Raw genomic sequence first — 13,677 nt, 5'->3', positions numbered from 1 at the left:
AGGCAAGGATGTCCACTCTCACCACTTTTAGTTAACATTTTCTTAGAGGTCCTAGACCTGGGCAAGTAAAATGAATAAAGGCATATAGATTGGAAATGAAGAAGTAAAATGCTCTTTATTCTCAGATAACATGATTTTCCATAAAGAAAATCCTAAGAAATCTATAAAAAGGTTACTAGAAGTAATGAGATTGTAAGATAGAAGATCAATATAAGAATACAGTAACAGGCAAATGGGAGAACTTAAGCACATACCACTTTTACAATGAAAAACTAAAACGTAAAGCAATATTCAAACTACTGTAACACTAATCTACAAAGCGAATGTTAATTTGAAACCCTCACCAAAGAATAAATCATAAGGAAGTTATTATAAATAAATAACTTAATATACTGGATTTTGGCTATTTATCCTACAGTTGACAGTAAGTTTACTTACCAGCCGTTATGCGTTCTTGACTCCTTTCAATTCTGTCCTTTAAAGATTTTGAAGGTGCTTTCTTAGTACCATGTATGGTTGTTGTGGAGAGTTCTTTGAGTTTCCAGTGGGTCCAAAAGCCTTTTGGAGGTTTTAAACCTGTTATTATAAAATGTACATTTAGTCAAGGAAATTAGCATTTGAAAATATCTTTCGTCAAAGCATTTTCATGTATTACACATTTCATCCTCATAACAATCCTGTGAAAACTGTCAGTCTCAAGTTTCATATAAGGGAAACTCTAAGAGAAATATTAATGTCTTATTACATAAAATAGTGAATTAGAAAAGAGGTAAAACTCAGTGTCATCTTCTGATTAATATACATAAGCTAAATTCAATGATGGACATAAGAGGACATTAATTATTGCAAAAAGTTGGAAAGGACCTAAATATACAACAAGAATACATCCATACAATGGATTATGAGGTATCTGCTAAAAGTTATCTTTAAATATTTGTTAACATACAAAGGCATTTATAATATGTTTTTTGTGAAGAACAATTTTACCTCTTAGGATGTGTGTCTGTAGTTTAAAAGTTAACATTAGTGCTTCTGAGTATAGGTGACTATTATTATTATGCCTTATCTGTATCTCCTGAATATTTTAAAATAATATTTATGAATAAATTGTTAATATCTAAAAAGTAAGAAAAATAAGTTTTAAAAGTTCTACTTTTGTTCCAAAAGCTGTGTATGGTTGAATAATTCATTTAGTCACACTGAATACTAAAATGCCCAGCAATAAAAATAAGAACAATATAAATTCCTTGGTGTACTTCATATGGTTGTTTGAAGAGTTAATACTCAGTTCCAATCAGCTAATACTATTATCAATATTATTATACATTGATATACTTCTAAATATAGCCAATATTTTTTCAGTAGTGATGTGCAATGAGTATTACTTGCTATATTTGGCTGTCAAATTTAAATTTTCTAGGTGTTTTAGATTCAGTTATCACTTATTTCACATTAGTTGCCCCTAGACAAAATATGCAGAAGACTTCAGTTTAATTCACTTAGATGCTTCTTGATAGATTGTCTATGTTTTAAAATATAGTGTATTAATAGAAAATTGGAGGTGCAGTAAGGCTAACAGATCAGGAAATGATTGGCATTGAAAAGATAGTTTATTACTCATAATTCCCAAGAGGAGGGGGCATGTCATGTCAGGGGGGCCACACATGGAAACACTGGGGCCAGTCCAGACACAGAGTAATAAGGGTTCCAGGAATGATAAATATATGAATAAAAATAGAAGACTATTTTTAAGTCTTCTTTTAATTCTTTTTTTTTTAATGTTTATTTATTTGAGAGAGACAGAGTGCATGAGCAGGGGAGAGGGGCAGAGGGGGAGGGGGGGGAGAGAGAGAGAGAGAGAGAGAGAGAGAGAGAGAGATTGAGACTCTTAAGCAGGCTCCATGCTTAGTGTGGAACCCAACACGGGGCTCTATCCCATGATACTATGATATGAACTGAAATCAATAGCTAGATGCTCAACCGACTAAGCCACACAGGTGCCCCTCCCCCCATGTTTTCTTATAGAAGTTTTATAGTTTAGTTCTTATTTTAAATCTTTAACCCACTTTGAGTTAATTTTTGTGAGTTGGTATAAAATAGAAGTCCAATTTCATTCTTTTACATGTGGTTATCCAGTTTATCATCATTTACGGAAGAGAGTAAGTATTGAGAATTAGTTGACTGTATTTGTGAGGGTTTATTTCTGGGCTCTTAATTCTATTCTATGGGCGTATGTGTCTATTTTTATGCCAGTATCATTTTGATTACTGGAGCTTTGTAGTATAATTTGAAATCAGGAAGTATGATGCCTCTAGCTTTGTTCTTTCTCAAGGTAGCTTTGGCTATCCAGGTTCTGGATACAAATTTTAAGATTCTTTTTTCTATTTCTGCAAAGAATGCCATTGGAATTTTGATAAGAACTTGATAACACTGAATCTATAGACGTTTTTGGGTAGCATGCACGTTTTAACAAAATTAATTCTTTCAATCCATGTATAAAGGATATCTTTCCATTTGTTTGTGTCTTTTTCTTTCATCAAAATCTTGTAGTTTTCAGTATACAGATATTTGATCTTCTTGATTAAATTCATTTGTAAGTATTTTATTGTTATTAATGCTATTGCAAATGAGATTGTTTTATTACTTTGTCAGATATTTTGTTGTTAGTATAGAGGAATGCAATTGATTTTGTATAGTGTTTTGTACCCTGCAACTTTGCTGAATTCACTGATTAGGTTCTAACAGTTTTTTGGTTTTTGTTTTTTGTCTTTTTTTTTGTGAGTGTGTGTTTTGTTTTTTTGTTTTTGTTTGTTTTTGTGGAGTCTTGATGGTTTTCTATATACAGGTGTAACTCAGAGCTACTGAAGGCTCATGTCCAGACCACTGCAACAAAGCGAATATCACAATAAAGTCAAATGAATGTTTTGGTTTCCCAGTGCATATAAACGTTATGTTTATACTACACTGTAGTCTATTAAGTGTGCTAATAGCATTATGTCTAAAATAATGTACATACTTTGATTAAAAAATGCTGTCATCTGAACTTTCAGCAAGTTGTAATCACTAATCAGAGGTCACCATGCCAAATATAGTAATAATGAGAAAGTTTGAAATATTGTGAGAATTACCAAATTCTCAGAGACATGAAGTGAGCAAATGCTAGTGGGAAAATGGCACTGATAGACTTGCTTGATTCAGGGTTGCCACAGAACTTCAACTGGTAAAAAATACAGTATCTGTGAAGCACAGTAAAATGAAGTACCTAGGAGTATGTCATCCACAAAGAATAGAATTTGCTTCTATCTTTTCCTTTTGGATGCCTTTTACATGGCTTTTCCTTTTTGCCTGATTGCTCTCGCTAGGACTTCCAATACTATGTCAAATAGGAGTGGTAAGAATGGGTACCTTTCTCTTGTTCCTGATCTTAGAGGAAAAGCTTTTCAGTCTTTCACCATTAAATATGTTAGCTCTAGGTTTGTCATACATGGATTTTACTGTGTTGATATATGTTCCTTCTACACCCAATGTGTTCAATGTTCTTATTATGAAAAGATATAATTTGTCAAATGCTTTTTCTATATCTCTTAAGATGATCATATGGTTTTACTCCTTCATTTTATTAACGTGGTACATAACATTTGATTTGCATATGTTGAATCATCCTGCATCCCAGAGATAAATCCTGCTTGATCATGGTATAATGATCCTTTTAATGTGCTGTTGAATTGGATTTCTAATATTTTATTGACAATTTTTGCATCTATATTCATTAGGGATACTGGTCTGTAGTTTTCTTGTAACGCCCTTATCCGCCTTTAGTATCAGGGTAATGATGGCCTCATACAATGAGTTTGGGAGTGTTCCCTCCTCTTCAGCTTTTTGGAAGAGTTTAAGAAGGATTAGCATTCATTTTTATTTAAATGTTTGGTACAATCACCAATGGAACCATATGGTCCTGGACTATATTTTCTTGGGAAGTTTTTAAATACTATTACTGGTCTGTTCAGATTTTTCTTTTTCTTACGATTCAGTCTTGATAAATTTTATGTTTCTACAAATTTATCTATTTTTTCTAGGTTGTCCAAAATTTTTGCTATATAATTGTTCATAGTGGTCTCTTAGGATGCTTTATATTTCTATGGTATCAGTTGTGATATTTCCTCTTTCATTTTTATTTATTTGAATCTTTTTTTTCTTAGTGTAGCTAAAGGTTTGTCAATTTTATGTTTTCCAAAAAACCAGCTCTTAGTTTCATTGATTTTTTTTCTATTGTCTTTCTGGTCTCTATTTCATTTACTTATGCTCTAATCTTTCTTTTTTCCTTCCTTCTGCTAACTTGGGGGTTAGGTTGTCCTTCTTTTTTCCAGTTCCTTGAGGTGTAAAGTTAGGTTGTCTATTTGAAATCTTTTTTTGGCTGAAATCTTTTTTCTTAATGCAGGTAGTTATTACTATAAACTTCCTTCTTAAGACTGCTTTGCCAGCATCCTATAGATTTGGATATGTTGTATTTCCATTTTCATTTTTTTCAAGATATTTTTAATTTTCTTTTGATTTATTCTTTGACCCACTGGTTGTTCAGGAGTATGTTGTTTAATTTGTGCATATCTGTGATTTCCAACTTTCCTCCTGTTATTTATTTCTAGTTTTATACTACATGTGGTTAAGAAAGATATTTGGTATGATTTTAATCTTATTAAATTTATTAGTACTAGTTTTGAGCCCTAACATATGATCTAACGTGGAAAATGTTCCATGTGTATTCTGCTGGTGATGCTGCATGGTGATTCTGCTGGTGATAAATGTCTGTTAGGTCCATTTGGTCTAAAATATGGTTCAAGTTCAAAGTGCCCTTCATTTTCTGTCTGAGTGATTTATCCATTGTTGAAAGTGGCATATTGAAGTCCCCTACTATTTTGAATCATTGTCTCCTCACTTCAGATGTGTTAATATCTGCCTAATATATTTAGATGTTCTGATGTTATATCTTGAATTGCCCCTTTATTACATAATGACCTTCTTTGTCTCTTGTTATCATTTTGACTTACAGTATATTTTGTGTGATACAATTATAGCTATCCCTGCTCTCATTTATTTCCACTTGCATGAAATATCTTTTCCATTCCTTCACTTTGAGTCAATGTGTGTCCTTAAAGCTGAAGTGAGTCTCTTGTAGGCAGCATAATGTTGGTTGTTGTTTTGTATCCACCCATCTACTCTGTGTGTTGATTGGCGAATCCAATCCATTTATAGCTATAGTAATTATAGATAGGTAAGGACTTACTGATGACATGTTATTAATTGTTTTATGGTAGTTTTGTGGCTCCTTTGTTCCTTTCTTCCTCTCTTGCTGCCTTCCTTTGTGAATTGATGATTTTCCATAATGTCTTACTTTGATTGCCTTGTCTTTATCTTTTGTGAATTTGCTGTGGGTGTTGTTTTGTTTTTACTGTGAGGCTTATATAAAACATATAACAGTCTATTTTATGCTAATAATTTCACTTCAATCACATTCAAAAACTACTCTTTTACTACCCCTCTTTTATGTTTTCTGGTGTGACTGTTTACATGCTTTTATACTGTGTATCCATGAAGAAATTATTGTAGCTATAACTATTTTTAATATTTTTGTCTTTTTTTAAATGTTTATTTATTTATTTTGACAGAGAGAGATAGAGAGCAAGTGGGAGAGGGGCAGAGAGAGTGAGAGGGAGACAGAGAATCCCAAGCCGGCTCCACACTGTCAGCACAGAGCCTAATGTGGAACTTGAACTCAAAAACTGTGAGATCATGACCTGAGCCAAAATCAAGAGTTGGACACTTAGCCAACTGTGCCACCCAGGCACCCCAATATTTTTGTCTTTTAACTTTTATACTAGAATTAAGTGGTTAACACATCACCATATTACAGTATTAGAATATTCTGAATCTAACTGTATGATTACCTTTGCCCGTGGGTTGTATATTTTTACATGATTTTTTTTGTTATCAATTAGTGTCCTTTCATTTCAGCTTGAAGAACCCCCTTCAGTGTTTCTTGTAAGGCAGTTCTGATGAACTCTATTAGCTTTTGTTTGTTAGAGAAAATCTTTATCTCACCCTCATTTTTGATGGACACCTTTGCTGGGTAGTTTTTTGTTTGTTTGTCTGTTTGTTTGTTTTCTTTTAGCACTATCTTAAACTGAGTAGGCATTGCTTGCTTTTAAGATGGAAGAGGGACTCAAGGCAAAGAATGTACACAGCTTCTAAAAGCTGCAAAAAAATAAATTATTCCACAAAACCTGTAGAAGAAACACAGCTCTGCCAACATCTTGATTTTAGCCTCGTGAGACTCATTTTGGATTTCTGACTTCCAGAACTGTAAGATAATACAGTGTGTTGTTTTAAATTGCTAAGTGGTAATTTTGTTACAGCAGCAATAGGAAACTAATACAGTTCCTGGTGCTCTGTTTTCTTATTGTGTATAAGGAACTCTGGTAATAAAAATTTTGTTTGTGAAAATGAAAGCCAACCAAAATGAAAGCCAACTTATAATGTAAGTAATGGAATTGATTATATAAGGTAAAGATAGGTAAATGAAGTTATTACCTAATAGAGGTAATTACTTTATTACCAAAAAAGTGATTACTTCAGGAATTTTTGATACATTAAGGATGAGAATACTGAATTTGGCATTTTAGATCTATGGTATAAACCTTTCTTCAATAAAGAAATAAGAAAAACATGTCTTATAAAATTCTTTCAACAAGTGCTCTAGGCAATGGAAAATAGTCACAAATGAGAGATTAAAAACTTAGTAAAAGTTGAATGGACTCCTGATGGATATTCAATGTGAGAAAAAGCAATGTGAGACAAATCTGTAAAAAAATATTCATGATTAAATAAATCATAGAGACTCTTGTGCAACTACTACTATTTGTTTTCAATATAACTTTTTACCAATGTATATAAACATTCAAAAAAAGAACAAATCAGCTCAATGAATTTTCAGAATTTACTACATGGTACTCATGTCATCAACAGCCAGAAACCGAATATTCAGTACTCCAGGAGCTCTCCTTTCTAGTCTTTCATTTCCAAGGACAACTATTACATTAACTCTTAAGAGTATAGATTAGTTTTGCCAAATGTTGAATTTTATCTCAGTAGACTCATACAGGATCCACTCTTTTGTGTCTGGCTTCTTTCCCTCTCAAACATGTTTGTATGATTTGTTCACACTGTTGTATATAATTGTAGTTTGTTCATTCTCATTGCTGGTAGTATTCATTATATGAATATTCCATAATTTATTTAAACTTTATATTATTGGTGGGAATTTGAACAGTTTGTTTTGATTATCATATAAACAGTGCTGTTATAAACATTTTGTACTTCTGGTGTGTAGAAACATGAAAATTTCTGTAAGGAATGTACCTGGGAATAATAGATATGCCAGGTTAAAGGTCTGTATGTGTTCAGTTTTAGTGGATATTGGCAGCTATACAAGATAGTTGTACTAACTTAAATTCCCACCAGCATGTCAGCCTTTTATGTTAAGAAAATGTAGGTTTGATTTTCTTTTAAGTTTTTATTTTAATTCCAGTTAGTAAACATATAGCATAATATTAATTTCAGGTGTACAATAGAGAGATTTAACACTTCCATACGTTACCCAGTGTTCACCACAACAAGTGCACTCCTTAATTCCCATTACCTATTTCACCCATCCCTCCATCCACCTCCCTTCTGGTAACTATCAGTTAGTTCTCATAGTTAAGAGTCTGTTTTTTGGTTTGCCCCTCTCCCTCTCTCTTTTTTTCCCTTTTCTCATTTGTTTTGTTTCCTAAGTTCCACATATGAGTGAAATAATATGGTATCTGTCTCTGACTGACTTCTTTTACTTAGCATTATACTCTCTAGCTCTATCCATATTGCTGGAAATGGCAAGATTTCTTTCTTTTTTATGGCTGAGTAGTATTCCATTGTATGTATTTACCACTTTTTCCTTATTTTTTTTTTTAAATATATTGTCAAGTTAGCTAACATACAGTGTATACAGTGTGCTCTTGGCTTTGGGAGTATATTCTCATGACTCATCACTTACATACAACACTCAGTGCTCATCCCAACAAGTGCCCTCCTCAATGCCCATCACCCATTTTCAGTGTATATAGTGTATACAGTGTGCTCTTGGCTTTGGGAGTATATTCTCATGACTCATCACTTACATACAACACTCAGTGCTCATCCCAACAAGTGCCCTCCTCAATGCCCATCACCCATTTTCCCCACCTTCCCCTGCCCCCTACCCATTAACCCTCAGTTTTTTCTCTGTATTTAAGAGTCTATTATGGTTTGTCTCCCTCCCTCTCTGTTTGAAACTATTTTTCCCCTTTCCCTTCCCCCATGGTCTTCTGTCAAGTTTCTCAAATTCCACATATGAGTGAAAACATATGATATCTTTCTCTGACTAACTTATTTCACTTAGTATAATACCCTCCAGTTCCATCCACGTTGTTGCAAATGGCAAGATTTAATTCTTTCTCATTGCCGAGTAGTTTTCCATTGTATACATAAACCACATCTTCTTTATCCATTCATCAGTTGATGGACATTTGGGCTCTTTCCATAGTTTGGCTATTGTTGATAGCATTGCTGTAAACATTGGGGTACATGTGCCCCTATGAATCAGCACTCCTGTATCCTTTGAATAAATTCCTAGTAGTGCAATTGCTGGGTCATAGGGTAGTTATATTTTTAATTTTTTGAGGAACCTCCATATTGTTTTCCAGAGTGGCTCTACCCATTTGCATTCTTCTACTTCTTCCTTATCCATTCATCAGTCAATGGATACTTGGGCTATTTCATAATTTGGCTATTGTATGTGCACGTATCCTTTTGAATTAGTATTTTTGTATTCTTTGGGCAAATACCTAGTTGGGCAGTTGCTGGATTATAGGATAGTTCTATTTGTAACTTTTTGAAGAATGTCCATTCTGTTTTCCACAGTGGCTGCACCAGTTTTCATTCTCACCAACGGTGCAAAAGGGTTCCACTTTCTCCACATCCTTGCCAACACCTGTTGTTGATTTTAGTCATTCTGACAGGTGTGAAGTACCTTTGGAATTTATAAAGTTGTATTCAGCATAATACAAAAAAATGAAATAAAATCATTGGAAGAAATATAATTTATTTTTTGTAGAGGATAAGATTTTGTATGTAGAAAACCCTAAAGTATGTACAGGTAAGCTGTTTGAATTTTGCTAATTAGTGAATACAAATTAAAAAGCAAATTATAATACATTAGCAACAATTGGAAAGTGAAATTTAAAGTATTTTTAGTAACACTCAGTAAACACCAAATGCCTAGGAAAAATAATACATATAAGATCTACATGCTGAAAACAGAAAATATACTGAGGTAAATTAACAAACTCCTAAACAAATAGGGAGATATGCCTTGTTCATGACTTGGATGATTCAAGAAAGTTAAGATGACAATGATCCTAAAACTTTATCTACAGAATCTTACATGGTCATGGCAAGAGTAAAAGGATTCTTTCCATAATATTAATTTTTTTAGATAATACTGGGTGGAAGTCAAATCAATATGTTTGCCTCTATAAGAGAACTATCATTAAAGACTAGAACAAATCTAATTTTATATGTCTATAAAATTGATTCAGTGTTAGATTACTGGTAGCTAAAATACCTAAAAATTATGCACTGTAAACTTAAGAGTAAAAGATGTATCTAAACTATATCAGGTGAAGATTTATGTTAGACAAAAATAAGTTTTTTCTTTTGTGAACTCATATATATTTTATAGGAGAAAAGGGATTTTTAATTGAGTAAAGATATAACACCTATTAAAACTATTGTAAATACAAGTAAAATCCTATAGAAACACACATGTATACTAGCCAAGGCAACCACACATGAACATACAGAATTTCATTTCCAACAAATAGAGAACATATATTTGTTATTAAGCCAGTAGGTACCATTTATAATATTTTGCTATGTATTATTATGTAACAAGAACAGCTCAATAAATTCCAAACTCTAAGTTTGATATAAGCTGTAGTATTTTACTTAAAGCAAAAAGTAAACATTAATAACTAAGTATAAACACAAAAGACTTTGCCATTAAAAGGCACTATCTTAAAAGACTCTTGGGTGAAAAAAATCAAAACTGCAACTGCAATTTGCAAAATTGCAACATGCTGGATATGTTCTATATATTTTTTTAAGTTTATTTATTTATTTTGAGAGAGAGAGAGCATGCATGCTAGTGGGGGAGGGGAGAGAGAGAGGGAGGGAGAGAATACCAAGCAGGGTCCCTGCTGTCAGCACAGAACCCAATGTGGAACTCAAGCTCACAAACCCATGAGATCATGATCTGAGCTGAAATCAAGAATCATAACCAACTGAGCCACCCAGGCACCCATATTCTGTATTTTGATTAACATGGTAATTCCATGTATACATATGTGTATTCCATGGACTTACGTTTCCAATTTGTATTCTCCCCTTACAACTATGATTCTTTCATTATTTCTTAGAAATTTTTGTTAGAATGTTAGGATTATAACTTTTATCTGCTCTGTTCCATTTTTAATTTTTTAATTATTTTTGTTTAGAACAATATTTTTTCTTTATATGTATATATATTAGATATATACATATTATATACATACATATATATAATATTTTATATATAATATTATATATATATAATAAATATATAAAATTTATTGTCAAATTGGTTCCCATACAACACCCTGTGCTCATCCCAACAGGTGCCCTCCTCTATGCCCATCACCCACTTTCCCCTCTTTCCCACCCCCACCAACCCTCAGTTTGTTCTCAGTATTTAAGAATCTCTTGTGGTTTGCCTCCTTCCCTCTCTGTAACTTATTTTCCCCCTTCCCCTCCACCCTGGTCTTCTGTTAAGTTTCTCAGGATCCACATATGAGTGAAAACATATCGTATCTGTCTTTCTCTGCCTGACTTATTTCACTTAGCATAATACTCTCCAGTTCCATCCACGTTGCTACAAATGACCAGATTTAATTCTTTCTCATTGCCAAATAGTATTCCATTGTATATATAAACCACATCTTCTTTATCCATTTGTCAGTTGATAGACATTTAGGCTCTTCCCATAATTTGGCTATTGTTGAAAGTGCTGCTATAAACATTGGGGCACAAGTGCCCCTATGCATCAGCACTCCTGTATCCCTTGGGTAAATTCCTAGCAGTGCTACTGCTGGGTCATAGGGTAGATCTATTTTCAATTTTTCAAGGAACCTCCACACTGTTTTCCAGAGCAGCTGCACCAGTTTGCACTCCCATCAACAGTGCAAGAGGGTTCCCGTATCTCCACATCCTTTCCAGCATCTATAGACTCCTGAATTGTTCATTTTAGTCACTCTTAACAGTGTGAGGTAGTATCTCAGTGTGGTTTTGATTTGTATTTCCCAGATGAGGAGCAACATTGAGCATCTTTTCATGTGCCTGTTGGCCATCTGGATGTCTTCTTTAGAAAAGTGTCTATTCATGTCTTCTGCCCATTTCTTCACTGGATTATTTGTTTTTCAGGTGTGGAGTTTGGTGAACTCTTTATAGATTTTGGATAGTAGCCCTTTGTCCAATATATCATTTGCAAATATCTTTTCCCATTCTGTCGGTTGCCTTTTAGTTTTGTTGGTTGTTTCCTTTGCAGTGCAGAAGCTTTTTATCTTCATGAGGTCCCAACAGTTCATTTTTGCTTTTAATTCCCTTGCCTTTGGAGATGTGTCAAGTAGGAAATTGCTGCGGTTCAAGTCAGAGAGGTTTTTTCCTGCTTTCTTCTCTAGGGTTTTGATGGTTTCCTGTCTCACATTCAGGTCCTTTAACCATTTTGAGTTTGTTTTTGTGAATGGTGTAAGAAAGTGGTCTAGTTTCATCCTTCTGCATGTTGCTGTCCAGTTCTCCCAGCACCATTTGTTAAAGAGACTGTCTTTTTTCCATTGGATATTCTTTCCTGCTTTGTCAAAGATGAGTTGGCCATACTTTTGTGGGTCCAATTCTGGAGTCTCTATTCTATTCCATTGGTCTGTGTCTGTTTTTGTGCCAATACCATACTGTCTTGATGATTACAGCTTTGTAGTAGAGGCTAAAGTCTGGGATTGTGATGTCTCCTGCTTTGGTTTTCTTCTTCAATATTACTTTGGCTATTCAGAGTCTTTGGTGGTTCCATACAAATTTTAGGATTGCTTGTTCTAGCTTTGAGAAGAATGCTGGTGCGATTTTGATTGGGATTGCATTGAATGTGTAGATAGCTTTGGGTAGTATTGACATTTTAACAATATTTATTCTTCCAATCCATGAGCACGGAATGTTTTTCCATTTCTTTGTGTCTTCTTCAATTTCCTTCATGAGCTTTCTATAGTTTTCAGCATACAGATCTTTTACCTCTTTGTTTAGGTTTATTCCTAGGTGTTTTATGCTTCTTGGTGCAATTGTGAATGGGATCAGTTTCTTTATTTGTCTTTCTGTTGCTTCATTATTAGTGTATAAAAATGCAACTGATTTCTGTACATTGATTTTGTATCCTGCGACTTTGCTGAATTAATGTATCAGTTCTAGCAGACTTTTTGGTGGAGTCTGTGGAGTTTTGCATGTAGAGTATCATGTCATCTGTAAAAAGTGACAGCCTGACTTCATCTTCGCCAATTTTGATGCCTTTGATTTCATCTGTTCCAGTTTTTAATTGCTGGGTAAAAATTTTCATCTGTTTTTGTCAACTTTTTTCTAGTTAATTTTAAAAATCTGTATTAGTTTGCTAGTGCTGCCATAACAAAAATGCTAAAGACCAGAGGACTTAAACAACAGAAATGTATCACAGTTCTGGAGGCTGGATGTCCATGATCAGGGTGGAAGCAGGTCTGATTTCTCATGAGGTCTCTTCCCTTGGCTTACAGATGGCTAACTTCTTATTGTGTCCTCACATGGCCTTTTCTCTGTGAATCCACATCCCTGGTGTCTCCCTACTCAAAGGACACCAGTCTTGTTGGATTAGAGCTCATTGAAATTATTTCATTTAACCTAATTACCTCTTTAAAGGTCCTATACTGAAATACAACCACATTCTGAGGTGTACTGGGGGTTAGGACTTCAATGTATGAATTTTGGGGGGACACAATATAGTAGAATAGGTTAGCAGGAAAGTTGTTCTGTTCTTCATCACATTTTTTTCTTATAGAATATTGGTATGAATGCTGTGTCCATTCCCTTTTAATTTCTTATATTAGAATTCATTGTATTTATCTCTATAATTGGGAGGCTCTGGTCTGTGTGTGTTGATTGAAGGGGAGGGTGGTTTCTAAGTGCTGCTTTCTAGTCTTTACCTCTCAAGGGCGCCCTCCTTAAAATATATAACATTTTCTTTTTTTTAATGTTTTATTTATTTTTGAGAGAGAGAGGGAGACACGGAATCTGAAACAGGCTCCAGGTTCCGAGCTGTCAACACAGAGCCCAACATGGGGCTCGAACTCTGACCAGCAAGATCATGACCTAAGTCTGAAGACAGACATGGGGCTTGAACTCATGAAACATGAGATCATAACCTGAGCCAAAGTCAGACACTTAACTGACTGAGCCACCCAGGTACCCCAATAACATTTTCTTTCAGAAATGGTTTGGTTCAGAATT

At 34.0% G+C, this 13,677-nt stretch overlaps 1 protein-coding gene across 1 annotated transcript in view; it reads right to left on the bottom strand.

Moving 5' to 3' along the window:
• The window catches only part of FAM227B (family with sequence similarity 227 member B), a 198,683-nt gene that overhangs the window by 148,310 nt on the left and 36,696 nt on the right, over positions 1-13,677 (bottom strand). The window contains 1 exon segment of the mRNA XM_030318221.2: positions 439-576. Within this exon segment, the coding sequence (XP_030174081.1) occupies positions 439-576 (138 nt within the window).

This window comes from Lynx canadensis, chromosome B3 (assembly GCF_007474595.2).
Source record: "Lynx canadensis isolate LIC74 chromosome B3, mLynCan4.pri.v2, whole genome shotgun sequence".
NCBI classification, from domain to species: domain Eukaryota; kingdom Metazoa; phylum Chordata; class Mammalia; order Carnivora; family Felidae; genus Lynx; species Lynx canadensis.
The sequence above is the reverse complement of the archived record's forward strand: the minus strand, read 5'-3'. Positions and strand labels throughout refer to the sequence as shown.